A 17,286-nucleotide genomic window follows, 5' to 3' on the forward strand; every position below is an offset into this window, starting at 1 on the left:
CAAACTTTACATTTTTACTAGCCCAGTTGGGGATTAGTGATAATCAATTCCCACTGAAATCATGCAGAGATGGTAAGTGGCGTTTACTTTCTCTGGAAACGAACTTCTACTTACCTGATTATTTCTTCTACAATGAACTGGTAAATGACCCCCAGAGCTGAGAAATGTGACCGACAAGTTTTTCAGACCACTTAACTTCATTCCCATTTCCATGAGCAGCAGAGGACAACCTGGAGAATATCCTCGATAGAGCTAATGGCTCCAGACTGCAGGGTTCACCCTTGATCTCATTTATGATGTACTGGACAAGCTCCTGTCAACATACCTTCAACTGAACCTAGATGAGAGAGCAAAACCCTGGGGACCAATGAATATTCCATGGTTCCACTTCTGAACAGCAGCATATAAGAGAAGGACTGGTAAAGTTATGGCTATTGGACAATATTTTGAAATAGCTCAAAATCCATGCCTCTTTAATGCCTGACCTGGGATGGCCCTCTGCCCCATCTATAGCAAAATCCTTAACCAATCAAAAAGCCATTAATAGTCAACACACACACACACACACACACACACACACACACACAAAGTCAAGACAATAGACAAGGAACCCTGATAGTGGCTAAATAGAAGACATACATCTAGCATGTGGGTATTTGGTAAGGAAATTATATTCAGAAAATACTGGGTTGGCCAAAAAGTTCGTTTGGGTTTTTCTGTAAGACGTGTGGAAAAATCCGAACGAACTTTTTGGCCTACCCAGAATTTCCCAAGCAATGACAATCATTTCACTGGGAAATATTTTCTGGCTATAACCTGGAACTAAAAGCTTAAAAGCACTCTCATAAAGCAGGAAAGGGAAAATGCATATGCACAATCTGCCTCTCAGTACGTAACAAAATTCAGTCTGGGCATATTTTGGAAAGAGGATTCCTTCTGGCAAAGCAGAGGAAAGAGTGAGGATGACCACCCCCCCCCCCACCCCGAACTAAAGGTGGCCTGGCTTTGAGGTCGCCTGCAACAGGATCCCATTCTGAAGTTTTTACAGCAGCTGGTTAAAAGGGGCCTTTCTTTTAGTCAACTGCTTTGATATAACGGAAACAATGGGCCTGTCTGCTCAGCTTCCAAGGGAAGATTTGGAGACTGCCCTGTGCCCACTGATGGGTGTGTCTGTGCCACACAATATGGCTGGTGAAGGCCCATTCCTGCCCAGGGAAACAAGCCGGGCACATACTGATAGTGTTCCCTGTGCCCCAGGTTGGGGGGTACACGTGCCCTGCACCTGAAGCCCCTATAGCTGCTTTTGAAGTGGCCAGTAAGCCTTGGCCCTTGCTGAAGTCCATTTATTTATGTTGCTCACCAACTGCCAGAGGAATTTTATTGGGGAGAGTGGAGAGTAAAATAAGGCCAGGAGAAGGAAGAAAAGGAAAGAGAAGGCAGTTTCTGTGCCATTAATAAACCCTGTGTGCCAAACTTCACCCTGATTCTCTCTCTGGCAGTTTTGCCTTTTATAAATACCAGGTTTGGAAAAGCAGAAGGAAGGTTCTGCAGAGCAAGGTTGAGATGATTAGCTTGATTTTTGAGAGACAATATTTACTGGCTTAAATGAAAAAGACATCACCTTTTAGTCTTGACCACCTGGTAAGCTAGTCTGATCATGGTCTTGGCAAAGATACAGGCGCGCCTGGGTACTTGCAGGCCCTGATGAGGAAATCAGAGACGCGAACCATTATGCAGAATGCAATGAGCGACTGGCTCTGGCCATTTCAACCCTTTCTGTAGGCTGAGCCTTAGCAGTGATTTAAGATGAAGTACAACGCTTTTTATTACACATCTAATTGTTAATGAGAGGAAATGCAATCAGCAACTCCTTTCCACACTCTACATGGAATCAAGGAGACTGCTGAGTCCAGAAAAGATGTGGCCATTGAAGGAGCCCAGGAAATTTCTGCCCCTCCCCCCTTTCTTTGGGGGTGGGTGGGTGGGTGGGTGTTACAAGGAGAAGAGAGAAGAGGTGCAAATACGACGAGAGTACCATGTCTGAGAATCCATCGTTGCCACATAGGGTCACCTGCAGCAAAAGTCTGGGTTTGAAATTTTGACTGAAGAGTACTTAACTCTTCTAAGTATTGCATTTTCTCATTTGCCTTATGATAACTGAGGATACTTTCTTCATACTCTTTCTTCTCAGGTGGAGCAGATAAACATGTTGAAGGGGAGTGGGAGAAGGGGCAAGAGGGACAGAAACAGAGAAAGAGATGGAAGGAAAGAGGCCCAGATCTTCCAGGGTGTACATTCTTGTTTTCTTTCTTTCTTGCCCGAGGCTATACAGACAGCTGTTTCCTCCTAAGCTCAGTGGGGCTGGGCAGATCTTGCCAGGTGCTGAGTATTCTTGCAGTTTACAGGGAGACACTGGGTGCTATCTGGCTTGAAGTTGTATCCCCCATCCCCTAGAAGTGGCTCTCTCCCAGTAGGCTACATAGGAAACTAGTTCTTCTGCTTAACGGCAAAGCAAGAGAGATTCTGGCAAAACACTAAATATATTTATGTCATCTCTGTCTGGAACCAAATGAGGAAAAAACATGTGCAGGAGGAAAGAAGGAGGGGAGGTGGGGTTTAAAAGTTCCAATCATTCACAAAAGATAGAAGACATCTTCTGATAGCAGCACGGAAGCAGTCAGCTGTGCTGAGTAAACCATCCTGGGTCGACTGCAGACCAGCTGTGTCCCAACAGGAGTCTTAAAGCCCCGCTCCTCGGCTAGTCCGGGGAAAGTGGGTGGTAGTTTGATTGTTACTGTTGTTGCTCATCCTGGTATTGGCAGGTACGTTAAATACCGCAACTTTAATGAGTCCTGTGCGAAAACAGAGCACATAGTCATTAGTCCCTTTTCCTATATTTCTCACTTTCTCTAAGAGGAAAAGAATATTAAACTAGCTGTCAATTGGGGGAAAGGCTCAGAGGTCCTTCCTAATGCCCGCTTTCTGTCCATGCCATGCAGGAGCTTCTGTCAAATGCTACATGGCCTGTTTGGGGACTCGGCAGGGCTCACTGACATGGTCAGGGCTGTAGTGCTCATGCAGAGTGACTCTGATAGCTAGAGATTAAGAATGACTATGGTGGGTGTAGCATCACGCTTTCAGCTGCTCCCTATAATGGTAGAGTGGGTGAGGACAGCTCTGAGGCTCCGGCCCTTAGTGGCCATGAATGCAATGTGCCACTAACAAAAGTGGGGGAGTGAGGTGAGGCTATCTGGCTGCTTGGCTGGAGGGGACTGGCAGTGTAGATGAGGGGAGAGCCTGATTGTTAGATGTGTGCTCTAGAAGTGCTCCTGGTACCTTCAAGGACAGGTGTGTAGGTGGTGTCTGGAAATGTGGCCTGGAGATTAGGCAGAGGTTGGGACTACAGATACAAATTAGAGATGAGAGCTGAAGCCTCGGGAAGAGATAAGGCAGACAAAGCAGGGAACTCAGATAAGGAAGAAAAGCCCGAGACAGACTCTTAGTGGATGTCTACGTTTTAGGGGTGAGAGAAAGAAGGAGACATAAACAATCAGAGAGCCAGGAAGAATATTAAAAATGGCAAAATGCCATCAAAATCTAAGGAGGAGAAAATTTTGGCAAAAGGAGGGGATAGGTACATGACTACAATATTAATACTAATTAATGGCTACTTTTTAGTGAGGGCCTGTTATGTGCTAGACACTGTGCTAAGCACTAAGAATTTTACATATAACATTTCAAGGGGATCCTCACAACAGCTCTGTGTGGTAGGTATTGCAACCCTCATTTTACTAATAAGGAAACTAAGGCTCTGGGAAGTTATTTGCCCAAGGGCATGCAGCTAGGATTCTCACCTCGGCGTGTCTGTGTGCCTTGGTTGAGGAAGCAGTGCGTCCTCTCTGAGAGAAGTGAGGACTGAAGCGAGCCCAGCAGGGCATGAAACACCCTGTTCAGAAGAACCACTATAGAAAGATGTGCAGAAAAGTGTACTAAATGTGTACTTCTGGCACAAGAACGGAGGCAGGTATGGGAAACAAGAAATGACAATAATGGCAATCCTCCCCAGTAGCTAGTACAGTTTTCCCAAACCAGTGATTACCTATATTTGAACTGGTTAGGACACCAAGTATGACATAAATATACCATGGCTATAGATTAAGATGAATATTAGGATCTTTTCCTGCCCCAGAGAGAGGATGGAGACTTGAGTGGGAGATTATATGGAGTTCTCACCAACTCCAGAGCTACTTCCAAGGTCAAAAAATAGTTCTTTTCTTTTTTGGATGCAGTAGGGAATGCGGATAAGGATAAAAGAAAAGCTACCTTTTACAATCAAATGATACTGACAAGGCAGAGCTGTGAGAAAGCAGCCCGATATTTCACCAAGAGATTTTTCCTTTCACACATTAGATTATCTACTTGGGTTAAAGGGTCTCCATTATAGGTGCTAGTTTAATCTGGGAATTACAAAGCCATAGGCTTTGGGGTCAATACTCTTAGTTTTGAAACTGATTCAAATCTCATTTTCTTAAAAATCCTACTAGATTACTGAGGCAGGAATATTAGTTCTACTACACAAGGATCATCTAGATCTAGTTCAAGAATCATCTAAGAACTGAGGCTGGCTACCTCAACCAAAAGCAGTGTCCAACGTGCAGCCCCAGCCCTGTCTCATGGTGTCAGCTTCTGCTTTACAGGACTTGGAGATATAAAGGGCATGAGAAGGCTCCATGAACTCACAATACCTTACAGCCAATGTTCCATTTCCTACCCACAGTGCTATGTACACAATTCTTTTTCATACCTGGGCAAGTCTGAGGTCAGTGTATGATTATTTATCTGGAGATATAGGTGTATGTTCGAGAAGGGGAGCGGGGGGGTTCAGCTTGGGCAGCTGGATCATTTAGGAAGTCCCAGATGAGAATTGTGTCATCATGTGAACTACTGACAATCTGGAATTCATCAAACTGGAGTCGGAAAACTCTTCCAGAATGCTCCTAAAGAAGCAGAAACAAAACTTTTGAACTACTCAAAATCAAAAGGACACAAATTCAGCAACTTGTCAAAAGGAGTCCATGGAAAGGCTATGCTGATAGTTTTCTCTACCATTTAGCTGTTTCAAGAATACAGAGAAAAACCTTAACTTGGATTAAAGGCAGGATGGAAAAGTCAAATATTGGGTAGTTGATTTCGTATACAATCAAAGTAATATTTACTAGAGCTGATACATGTCAAATAGTACACTAGTTTCTCATTACTAACTCTCCTAGACTTAGGCTGAATGAGAACATTCCTCAGTACCTCCCTGGCTTTATCCTCTTCTCTGTATTTCTAGGATTCTTTTATAATCAAAGGCCAAGTACCGATGAGCAATAATAACTAGTGTGCTGGTATACAGTTATCAATTAACTCTCCCCAATTTGTAAAAGCATTTGCACATTTTATGGTCTAAAAATTTCTATCCTGGCCAATTTCAAGCTACCCATCTGAGTTCAACCAGCTTGCAAAATTCATGAACGTCTAACAATTGGCTCCCGTAAGCAGGTATAAGCCTGTTTCACTTAGAATAATGTCCTCAAGTTTCATCCATGTTGTAGCATGTGACAGTATTTCCTGTCTAAGGCTGAATAATATTCTATTCTATTCCATTCTCTCTCTCTCTTTCTCTCTCTCTCTCTCCTCTCTCTCTCTCTCTGTGTGTGTGTGTATATATATATATATATATATATATATATATATTCACACACACACACAAACACACCACATTTTGTGTATCCATTCATCTATCAATGGATACTTGGGTTGCTTCAACCTCTTGGCTATTATGAATAATACTGCTATGAACATGAGTATGCAAAGATCTCTTTGAGATCCTGCTTTTAATTTTTTGGGATATATACCCAGAAGTGGGAGTGCTGGATCACACAGTAATTCTATCATTAATATTCTGAGGAGCCACCATACTGTTTTCCATAGAGGCTGCACTATTTTACATTCTTTACAAGATGTAAATGAGCTCATTAGATAGATGAGCATCTGTGTTCATAAGACATACTGGTCTGTAGTTTTCTTTTCTTGTTATATCTTTGTTTGGTTTCAGTATTAGGGTAATGCCGGCCTCACAGAATTAGGTAGCAAGTATTCACTCTGCTTCTATCTTCTGGAGGAAATTATAGAGAATTGGTATAATTTCTTCCTTAAACATTTAATAGAATTCACCAGTGAACCCATCTGGGCTTGGTGCTTTCTATTTTGGAAGGTTATTAATTATTTATTAAATTTCTTTAATAGGTATAGGTCTGTTCAGAATGTCTATTTCTTCCTAAGTTGTAGAAGATTGTATCTTTCAAGGGATTGGTCCATTTCATCTGGGTTATCAATTTTGGGGGCATAGAGTTGTTCATAGTATTCCTTTATTAGTATCCTTTTAATGTTCACGGGATCTGTAGTGATGCAAAGTTTAGTATCAAAAATCAATGTAATACAGCAATTAACAGAATAAAGGTGAAAACCACATGGTCACCTCAATGGATGCAGATAAAAGCACTTAACAAAAACCAACATCCATTCCTAATAAAAGCTCTCAGCAATCTGGGAACTGAAAGGAACCTCCTAATCCCCTGATAATGTATCTATGAAAAACCTATAGCTAACATATATCTATATAAAAGTATATATAAAATGGTAAAAGACCAAATGCCTTTTCCCAAAGATAAGGACATCCACTCTTACCAATTCTTTTGAGCACTGTACTGATGGTCAGTACAGTAAAACAAAAAAAAAAAAAATGGAAAGTACACAGATTGGAAAAGAAGTGTATTTGTACATACTTGCAGTGAACAATCCAGAAATCAAAAATTTTAAATACCATTTATAATAGCATTAAAAATAACAAATACTTAAGGATAAATATGACAAAAGATGTATAAGACCTTTACACTGAAAGCTATAAAACATTGCTGAGAAATTTTAAAAGACCTAAATAAATGGTCTTTATTTAGAAGAAAATTCAATATTGTTAAGAAGTCAATTCTTGCCAAATCAATCTAGATTCAACATGATCCCAATGAAAATCTCAGCAGACTTTTTGTTGTTGAAATTGGCACACAGATTCTAAAATTCACATGAAAATTCAAAGAATCCAAAATACTTTGAAAAAGAACACAGTTGAAGGACTTAACGCTACTTGACTTCAAGGGTTATTAAAAAGCTGCAGTAACCAAGATAGACAAAAAGAGCAATGGGACTGAGTAGGTCCGTAAGTAGACCCACACATATATGGTCAATTTGTTTTTGACAAAGCTGCTATTAAGAAGAAAAAGGGGAAACAAGTCTCCAAAGCCATTAATGGCATCTTCTCTATGCCAGGCACTTGTTCTACAGCAATAAATAAAACATAAAAATCTAAAAGAAAAAAAAAAAAAAAGAAGACGAAGAAGAAAAAGGATAGTCTTCTGAATAAATGGAGCTGGAACAATCGGATATCCATATGAACTTTGATCCATACCTTGTACCATCTGCAAAAACTAACTCAAAATGAATCACTGACTAAAATGTAAAACCTGTAAGTATAAAACTTCTAGAAGAAAATAGAGGGGAAAATCTTTGTGACTTCAGATTAGGCAAATAAATTTTTTTTTTAAGATATAATAGCTAATAACATAATCCCTAACAGAAAAATTGACACACTGGACTTAATCAAAATTAATTTCTGCTTTTCAAAAGATACTTTAAAGGGAATAAAAAAACAAACCATGGACTGGAAAAAAAAAATTTGCAAATCACATACCTAATAAAGGACTTGTATCCTGAATATGCAAAAGAATCTTAAAACTCAATAATCAGAAAGCCACTCAATTTTTAACATGGGCAAAACATTCAAACACTTCAACAAAGTAGATATACGGATGGCATATAAACATATGAAAAGATGCTCAACATTGGGGCTTCCCTGGTGGCGCAGTGGTTAAGAATCTGCCTGCCAATGCAGGGGACACAGGTTCAATCCCTGGTCCCGAAAGATCCCACATGGTGTGGAGCAACTAAGCCCATGTACCAACTAAGCCCATGTACCGCAACTACTGAGCCTGCGCTCTAGAGCCCGCGAGCCACAACTACTGAGCCTGCGTGCCACAACTACTGAAGCCCGTGCGCCTAGAGCCCATGCCCTGCAACAAGAGAAGCCACCGCAATGAGAAGCCCGCACATGGCAACGAAGAGTAGCCTCCACTTGCTGCAACCAGAGAAAGCTTGCGCGCAGCAATGAAAAGCCAATGCAGCCAAAAATAAATTTTTTTAAAAAGTCCCCCTTTAAAAAAAAAAAAAAAAGGATGCTCAACATTATTAACATTAGGGATATAAAATTAAGATCACAATGCAGTACAATGACACACTTATTAGAAGGATTCAAAAAAGACTGTACTAAGTATTGGTGAGGATATGGAGTAACTGGAACTCTCATGCACAGTTGTATTACCATGTTAAACTGTACAACTGCTTTGGAAAACAGTTTGGCAGTTTCTAAAAATATTAATAATATACTTACCATGTGACCTAGCCATTCTGTTTCTAGGATTTATCCCAGAGAAATGAAAATATATGTTCATACAAAGACTTGTACAAAAATGTTTATAGAAACTTTATTTGTAATAGGCCCAAACTGGAAATAACCTAAATTTTCATCAATTGGCAAATGGATAAATAAATTTTGGTATAACCATACAATGGGATACTCCTCAGCAATTTTCAAAAAGGAAAATTGCTCTATATGAACAACATGGGTGAATCTCAAAATAATTATGCTTTGTGAAAAGAAATAGGCAAAAAAGAGTACATACTGTTATGATTACATTTATAAAACACTAGAAAATGTAAACTAATCAATACTGACAGAAAGCAAATCAGTGGCTGCCTGGGGATAGGAGCAAGGAAAAGTGGGGTGGGATGGGAAGGAGGGATTACTATGTAATAGGGGGCATGAGGATATGTTCATTATTTGGCTGAAGTGATGTTTTCACTGTTTTGTACATACGTCAAAATTTATCAAGTTGTATACTTAAATATGTCCATGTTATTGTATGTCTATTATACCACAATAAACCTGTTTTTAAGAACTTAGTAAGACAACTTAATAAATAAATGAGGATGAGATGTGAAGACACTTCAAAAGAAGATAAGCACATGAAAAGATGTTCTATACCATTAGCTATCACAGAAATGCAAATTAAAACTACAACCACTACACACCCACTCATATGGCTGTAATGTTTTTTAAAACTGACAACACCAAGTCCTGTCAAGGATGTGGAAAAATGGGACATTCACACATTGTTTAGTGGAAATGTAAAATGGTTTGCATTTGCAAACTCCCAAAATGCTACTCTGGGAAATAGCTTGGTAGTTTCTTTTAAATTTAAATATATATTCAGAAATCATACTCCTAGGTATTTACCCAAGAGAAATGAAAGAAAAACATGTACATACAAAAGCCTGTATGGGAATGTTTTCAGTATCACCAAAGACTGAAAACATTCCAAATGTCCTTAAACTGGTGAATGAATAAAGAAATTAGTTCATCCATACAATGGAATACCACTCAGCAATAAAAAGGAACAATGTATTTACACATGCAACAATGTGGATGAATCTCAAAAGAAGTGAAAAAAGTCAAATGCAAAAAGCTACATAAATATGATTTAATTTATATGATACTCATAGCAAAACTATAGGGACAGTTGCTAGGGGTTGAGGAGAGGGGATTAATAGGAAGGGGTATCATTTTTGGGGTGATGGAAATGTTCTATATCTTGACTGTGGTGTTTACACAATTGCAAAATTCATAGAAGTACACTAAAAAAGGGACAAATTTTGCTGTATGTAAATTATACTTCAAAAATCAAATGAATTAAAATACACACTTTAAAAAACCATGTGTGAAACATGCAGGTAAAGCAGTTCTGGTGCTTTAAGAACGAGCTTTAAATCCAACAAGGAAGACAAAGAAATGCATCTCTCTCTTCTCCAAAGCAGAGGCTGCCTAAATGTTGAGAGTCAGGATTCAGAACACTGGGCTTCAAATGCTTGCTCTCATCTTTTCCCTGAATTGTGCAAAAGATTTGTCCTCCCTGGTGCCCCACCTAATCTTTTTCTAATGGAAGCAGCTTTCAAACCTTAAGCCATTTTCTGATCTGGGCCTTTGGCTAACACCACCATAAAGAACTTGGTGCTTTTGAGGTGACATTCTTCCTTCTATGTCACTTCTTTGCCCAAATATCAAGATGTTTGGGCAAGCGGGTATATTAGTATAAAAGAGACGAGATTTAAATTGCTCGAGGCAGCATGCCTTAAATAGGAAGCGTAACTCAGGGGCTGACCAGGGGGTTCACATAGACTCCCCTGGCACTTTTTGCAGGCACAGGTGTGCAGGTCCTCAGATTCTGGACAGGTTCCAATTTTGAGTAATTATGTTCTCTCTCCCTAAGTACCCCCTACTGCTTCTGGTGGATAGAGAATTCTTATTCACTTCCTGTACTAAACTGTTGTGTAGAGTTGCTGTGCAGCTGTTGAACAGCTGCCACATTCTTCTCCATATACAGTCTCTAAAGCACTTTGGGATGAAAGGCAGCTATATAAACATATTTTATTGTCATGTATTGGTTGCCTTTCCACTTAGTAGTAGGCTTTGTGAAGTTCTAACTATCAAATCCAGCTCTGTATTCCACAGCACATCAATGTTAATTTCTTTCCCTTCCTGCTCCCCAAACCCCTCTAAACAATAAGGCTCTTACCACAAGGGTCCGTAGACAGAGAGTTCCTGCAGGAGCACGGGGGTCCAAAGCAGCTACAAGATCCCACACCTTAATTTTTCTAAAGATCAAAAAGGGGACAAAAATCTTACTTAAAAGCAAAATTAAGGGAACACAGGAAGAATAGCAAAAAGTCACGGCAATAAATATGTACAGCGAAGATAGTTTATATTATAAATGCAGCTCACAGGAATATACAAAAACATTTTTGTTTTGGAGACTCAGTCCTTGCATTCATTCTTAAAAGTGGAAAATGTACGTGATTAACCTAAAAACGAGAAACAGGTTAGCTTTAACCAAACTGAAGAGAGTGAATGGTAAAGTTACACCATACTTTGGGCCAAAAGGAGTTCTTATATCGATACATTAGAACTCTTAATGATAGAAGAGATCACTTAGACCTAGAAACCTATAACTCTGAGGCATCTTCTTTCTGGTCAATTCTAAGAATGGCTCACGTCACACATATCAGAGGACTGCGGTCCATTTAAGAGCTCTGGAGTTTATGTAAGCAAATCCTCATATTTTGATTTAAATAAGAAAAGTATAGCTCTTCTATAAATCAAGTATAGGTCATGTCTCCTCAAGGTAAGTATTAATAACAGACAAAACCCAAGAATAGTGGGTATAGATCAAAACCAGGGCAATGAGAAAATACAACCTTGGACTTATCTGGAACATGTCATCATACCTTGAACAATTTCCCAAGGGTAGAACAGTGATGGCTGACTCAAAGCAGAGGAAGTGGGTCTGTTAACACTTACTGCTGCTGCTTGAGTTGTCTTAATATATCAGTATAGCCAGCTCATAAACTAAGATAATGTTGTAAGTTAGTTTCTGATATTTAAAAAAGCTGCCAGGGACCTCCCTGGTGGTCCAGTGGTTAAGACTCTTCACTCCCAAGGCAGGGGGCCTGGGTTCGATCCCTGGTCAGGGAACTAGATCCCACAAGCCACAACTAAAAAGATCCCACGTGCTGCAACTAAGACCCGGCGGAGCTAAATAAATAAATATAAAAATAAAATTAAATTAAAAGCTGCCAGTATTTGAACTGTGGCCTTCTACTTCCCCAAATCAGGCACCTTGATGAGGAGAAATGATAGAGAGCACTTCATAAGTGAATACACTTTTGTAAGAATTTACTATGTGCTTATTAGCATTGCTGGACATGGGATCTATCCACAACATGAAAGGACTCTATGACCATTCGAAATCAGACTGAAGGAAAGTAAAGATTACTTAACTCATTGTGACTGAAATGCTAGAAGTGAGGACAAGAGGGCTGTACTTTTAGGAATCACTCAAAGGGATAAAAATTCAAGACTGTACCATACTAAGCGCCACTCCCCCCAAGATATTGCCCTCCAACATTTCAGCTTTATTAATAAGTCACTATTTTATATTCATATCCTGATATAGTGGGTTTACCCAGTTCTTTGCTTTATAGGGCTAAACAGATAAATATATAACCAAAAAACCAAAATATTAATGAAATTCATGAGCAAACAAGTACAATGAAATGATTGGGAAGCGTATTTTAGAAAAGAGTAAACAAAGGAGAGGTGAATATATGGATTAGACACAAGAAATATTGTATCAGATTTTTTCTGTGATATCTATAATCTTCTAGAGACAAGGAAAGGTTATATTTAACATTCTAAGGCAGGAGGGATTAACAGGCAGATTTTTTAAAAACGCTGTTAGCAAACTCACCCATCATAGGCTCCACTGACTATCCTCTTGTTATCAAATCGAATACAGCGCACCAATTCCTCATGGCCTTCTAACACTCGTAAGCATGCACCACATTCTATGTCCCACAATCTAAAAGAGAAAATTGAGTCAAGTGAATTTTCAGGTATTCTTTTCTAAGCTTAGAATGTTATAATAACATACTTTATACGTCTTTTAAAATATCCAAAAAATAAAATCAATCAACACTCATACACAAATGTATTACTTTCAGTGTAATTTATTTCTTTTCTGCCATATAAGCAGAAAAATGTACGATTTAAGTTCAAATATGCAGTATATATTTTCAAAGCACCAACCTTCATATAATTCTGTAATCAGGGTCACCAAGGAATATAAAAGATGAATTCAATGTACACAGTTGCCTATGAAGGAAATGACCAAGCCAAGAAAAATAATGTTTCCTAAAATCACAATTAATAAGAAAGAGATGCAGTATCAGTGACATCCTGCCCTCACAAAGTATGTCCACCTTTGTCACCGAGGACACTCTCTGCTTTCACCCCACTGTCCAGGACAGTTTTTCTCATATAATGGAAATGCAAAGTAAGTTCTCAAAAACTTTTATATACTAATTTAAATTATGTATGCTTTCTGACCAATCCAAAGGATTTGTAGGAATGATGATTTCCTTAGATATAACAATATCTCTATCTGTTGTTTTTTCAATGGCCTTTTCATTCCTTAGTACTTCTTTGAAGGAGGGGGAGAGGGTTGATAAATCTTCCAAATTCTATTCATATGTGTGTCATTCATCTTCATGAAGGAAAAATACCAAAAAGTACTTCAATTTGTGGATTCTTCATAATTTCTTCATAATTTCAAAGACTGGCAACTCCCTGGCCAATTATGTAATGCTAAGAAAACAAAATGCACAATTTCTAGCAGGGAAACAAATCTTTTTTCTTTTTTTAGAACAGTGGCAAAGAGAAAAGGCCTTTAGCTATTTATTAGCACTTTTCAACTGCAGGCAGGAGAAATTTAAAGAGAAGGGCCTTCAACCTCCATTTTTATCTCTCTTGCTCACTTCCTCTTTCAAGCAGTACTCTTTAAATAGGTCTATCCGGTGATAAAACTATTACGGGAAGGAAACACATCAACAAAAGGCTTTGCTATGCTGCCTCTCTGCTTGGGGCAAACTTTTGATCTGTAAGAAGCTACAGAAACTGAAAAATGTTTTATTATAAACATAACACAGTTGAAGATTTGTTTGATCTGTGCACAAACAATGAATGGCAGGATAACAGTGATCCCTTCTGGGCAAGGGCACCTGCTGCTCACCTGATAGTGTTGTCAGATGAGCCACTCACGACCAGCCTGTCTCTGTACTGCAAACAGGCGATTCCACGTTTGTGTCCATTTAAGGTCCTTACAAATTCACAAGTACTTGTGTTCCATACCTGAAACAAAAATAGCATTTGGCAGTTGATCTGGTGCTTTTACTAGTAAAATCTATGGCAACTGGAGTTTTTGGGAAGCAGAAAACAGGACTGAACTAATAGGGGGAATTCAACTTTTCAAACCAATCCAAATCAAACCAAAAAATGACAAGTTTAATTCATAGTAATATACGGCTAATTTGTAGCTGGCTGCTGTCACATGAGAATCCTCAAATTGATGTACTCTTATGGGGTTAGTCTGGTCTTGTAGACAAATTTTCTTGAACCTAAATTTACCCCTGCCCTTTTCATACTCAACATTATTTATAGGAATAAAAACCTAATTCAAATTGTCACACAACCTATCTCACTCATTACCTTTTTATGCATAAACTAGTATTTGATTTAAATATTAAGTATTCTACAGTGAGGGTTAAATATGAAACTGCCCTTGAGTAGATTTCCACATGAACTCCCCTTTTCTAAGTTGGGGACTTACTGAAAAATGCCTTATTACCTTTATAGTCCTATCCCCAGATGCAGAAACGATGTACTTGTCATCAAAGTCTACAACATTGACTGCAGCTCGGTGTCCAACAAGCACCCTCCTGAGGGTGATGTCAGCTGGGGAGGCCATATCCCACACCGCAATGGAACGGTCTTTGGAACAGGTCACCATCATGCCATTATTGAAACGCAAGTGCAGAACTGCTTCACAATGGTGAATCAATGTGTTTAGCATTTCACCTGTATTTACATCCCACACCCTGGAACAAACAACATTAAGGTTATCTTAGATTGAGGAGGAACTCATGCTACAATCTATTACAAGTATTGGACCACCTCACTCTCCACCCTTCCCACCCTATTCTCATAGTTAGTGTTACACCCTACTTTCCTTCTGCAGCTCTGAAGTTGAGCTGAGCTAAAGTGTACTGATGGACCATGGGGAAGTGGTAGACAGAGGGCTGGACTGGGAGAGTAGGAAGAGGAAGGGGATGGGATGCTGCCAATGTGAAACCTGGGCTAGTTGCAGGGGGCTGGAATGAGGTTGCAGCGACCATCACCAGAGAATTGGCCACAGACTTCAAGATTATCATAAACCTTCTAACATTCAATCTGATACATTTTAAACTGGGAATCTGATTAATAACTCCAGCACTGGTGGTCCCACAGACAGCCCTCAGGTCTTAGACTGACATAGGCCAAGAAGCTTCCCTAACAGACTGACTTAGTACTATGGATGTGAGTTTGATGACCCTGGACCTCAGTTTTCACCACACAGGTCAAGGCCTAAAATTATCTAGACTCTAAATGTAAGGCCCCATTTCTGTGCTTTAAATGAGTGCAGGGATCAAGAACAGCCATCCCAATATCAATATGGGCTTCACAGCATAGTGTGGGACCCTTGGATAGCTTGAGAATTTTTTGTGCAGGTATATTTTACTTTGATCACTCTATTTTTGTATATTTACTTTGTTTTTTACAACACATTTTATTTCTTTTTTCAGTTTAACCCTCTTTTAGAAAATCATTTTTTCCCTTGTCCTATAAATGATGTTAGCCTCTACAATCTTTCGGCTTCCTTGAGGCACTTCACAAGCACCAATAAATGTTAAATGTTGATAACTCTAAGAACAGAATTTGCTATGCCTTTAAGTCAAAAGACAAGAAACAGGAATGGCCTTTTCTATTCACAGAGGATAACTTGGAATGGTAAACATTTAACTTCAGAGAATCTAACAATGCAGTTAACTGCTTTTTTTCCTATTTTTTTAAAGTTACTTTTGATGCATTATGTTTGCTAAATCCTTTAGCTCAAGGCAAAATTCCTAACAGAGGTTTCTAGTCTAGTAGTGCTGCTAGTACCCAGAACTCAAGCTACACTGGACTCCAGCAGCATAATGGCTGTGTCATCAAATCACTAACGCCTCTGGAAATTGAAGGTCCCTCCCTGAGTGAAGCTTGCAATTAAAAACTGCAGGGACAGCAGGGGAGGGGTTGGCAAAGAGAGAGCTTTGCTCACCTGTACACATTTTAAAGGAGATAGGCATGCCTGTACTACAGTTATAACCACTAGAAAGGAAGGCTTCATTCCATTCATGTCATTCCCCTGTGAGGTGGTTTTTGTAAGAAATGCAAGGTTTACCAAGTTTCTATAATAGATGATTCCTCCAAATCAAAATAGAATATGTAGTTTCTATTTTTTTGTAATTAAAAAAAAATTTTTTTTTTTTAAATTTTATTTATTTATTTTTGGCTGTGTTGGGTCTTCGTTTCTGTGCAAGGGCTTTCTCTAGTTGCGGCAAGTGGGGGCCATTCTTCATCGCGGTGCGCGGGCCTCTCACTGTCGCGGCCTCTCTTGTTGTGGAGCATAGGCTCCAGACGCGCAGGCTCAGTAGTTGTGGCTCACAGGCCGAGTTGCTCCGCGGCATGTGGGATCTTCCCAGACCAGGGCTCGAACCCGTTTACCCCTGCATTGGCAGGCGGATTCTCAACCACTGCGCCACCAGGGAAGCCCCCCCAAAAATTTTTATTTTTAAATATTTATTTATTTATTTAGGCTGCGCCGGGTCTTAGTTGCGGCACGTGGGATCTAGTTCCCTGACCAGGGATGGAGCCGGGGCCCCCTGGATTGGCACTGCAAAGTCTTAACCACTGGACCACAAGGGAAGTCCCTGTAGTTTCTTAAATGTACAAAAATGTAAACTTACCGTAACCATTCCTAAATCAAGTTTTCTAGTTCTAGACTGACACAATGATGGGGAGAGCTGGTGGTTTATTCTTCTTTGGTTATGAAGTTTCATAACTGTGTTCACGCAGATGCATACAAAATTACTATCTAAGACAGAACAGAGTGAATCTGATATTTCAGAGTTCAAAAGATCATTTGAAATTTTCTACCTGACTGTGGAATCCGATGATCCAGTTATGATCACCCTCTCGTCATACTGGAGACACAGGACAGAACCTGTGTGGCCTGTGAGAATTCGCTTGCATTCCAATGTGCTTTTATCCCAGATCTAGGATGGCAAACAAGATCCTTTTGATCATCGTGATAATGGGGTGCTGCAGAGACTTGCTGGCTCTATTATGTGTTTGATTCACCAAGAGAATCAAAGCCCGGAATAGTGTGGAATGCATTCTTTCCTATAGGTATAGCTAAGCACCTATATATATGTGGCTTCAGTACTAATGCAGACTTTATCCTTTTCATTAAGGAACAGCGGTAGCCTATAATTATGTGAAGGCCAAAAGAGTAATAGCCCATTCAGTGCACTTCAAGAAGAGAATTTAACCCTAGCCCTATCCATTTGCATGTGTTTCTGGAGGGAAGCAGGCATTTTTCC

The 17,286-nt window shown here is 39.5% G+C and overlaps 1 protein-coding gene across 13 annotated transcripts in view; it reads right to left on the reverse strand.

Moving 5' to 3' along the window:
* Positions 1-692: 692 nt before the first annotated feature.
* The window catches only part of BTRC (beta-transducin repeat containing E3 ubiquitin protein ligase), a 195,734-nt gene continuing 179,140 nt past the window's right edge, over positions 693-17,286 (reverse strand). For all 13 annotated transcript variants that reach the window (XM_061204380.1, XM_061204198.1, XM_061204144.1 and 10 more), the window contains 7 exons: positions 16,841-16,959; positions 14,454-14,703; positions 13,839-13,957; positions 12,519-12,629; positions 10,788-10,866; positions 4,805-4,997; positions 693-2,852 (listed from right to left, as the gene is read on the reverse strand). In XM_061204380.1, coding sequence (XP_061060363.1) covers positions 4,836-4,997; positions 10,788-10,866; positions 12,519-12,629; positions 13,839-13,957; positions 14,454-14,703; positions 16,841-16,959 — 840 coding nt within the window. In that variant the 3' untranslated portion in view covers positions 693-2,852; positions 4,805-4,835. The remainder of the gene's footprint in view (positions 2,853-4,804; positions 4,998-10,787; positions 10,867-12,518; positions 12,630-13,838; positions 13,958-14,453; positions 14,704-16,840; positions 16,960-17,286) is intronic.

This window comes from Eubalaena glacialis, chromosome 1, assembly GCF_028564815.1.
Source record: "Eubalaena glacialis isolate mEubGla1 chromosome 1, mEubGla1.1.hap2.+ XY, whole genome shotgun sequence".
Classification (NCBI taxonomy): Eukaryota; Metazoa; Chordata; class Mammalia; order Artiodactyla; family Balaenidae; genus Eubalaena; species Eubalaena glacialis.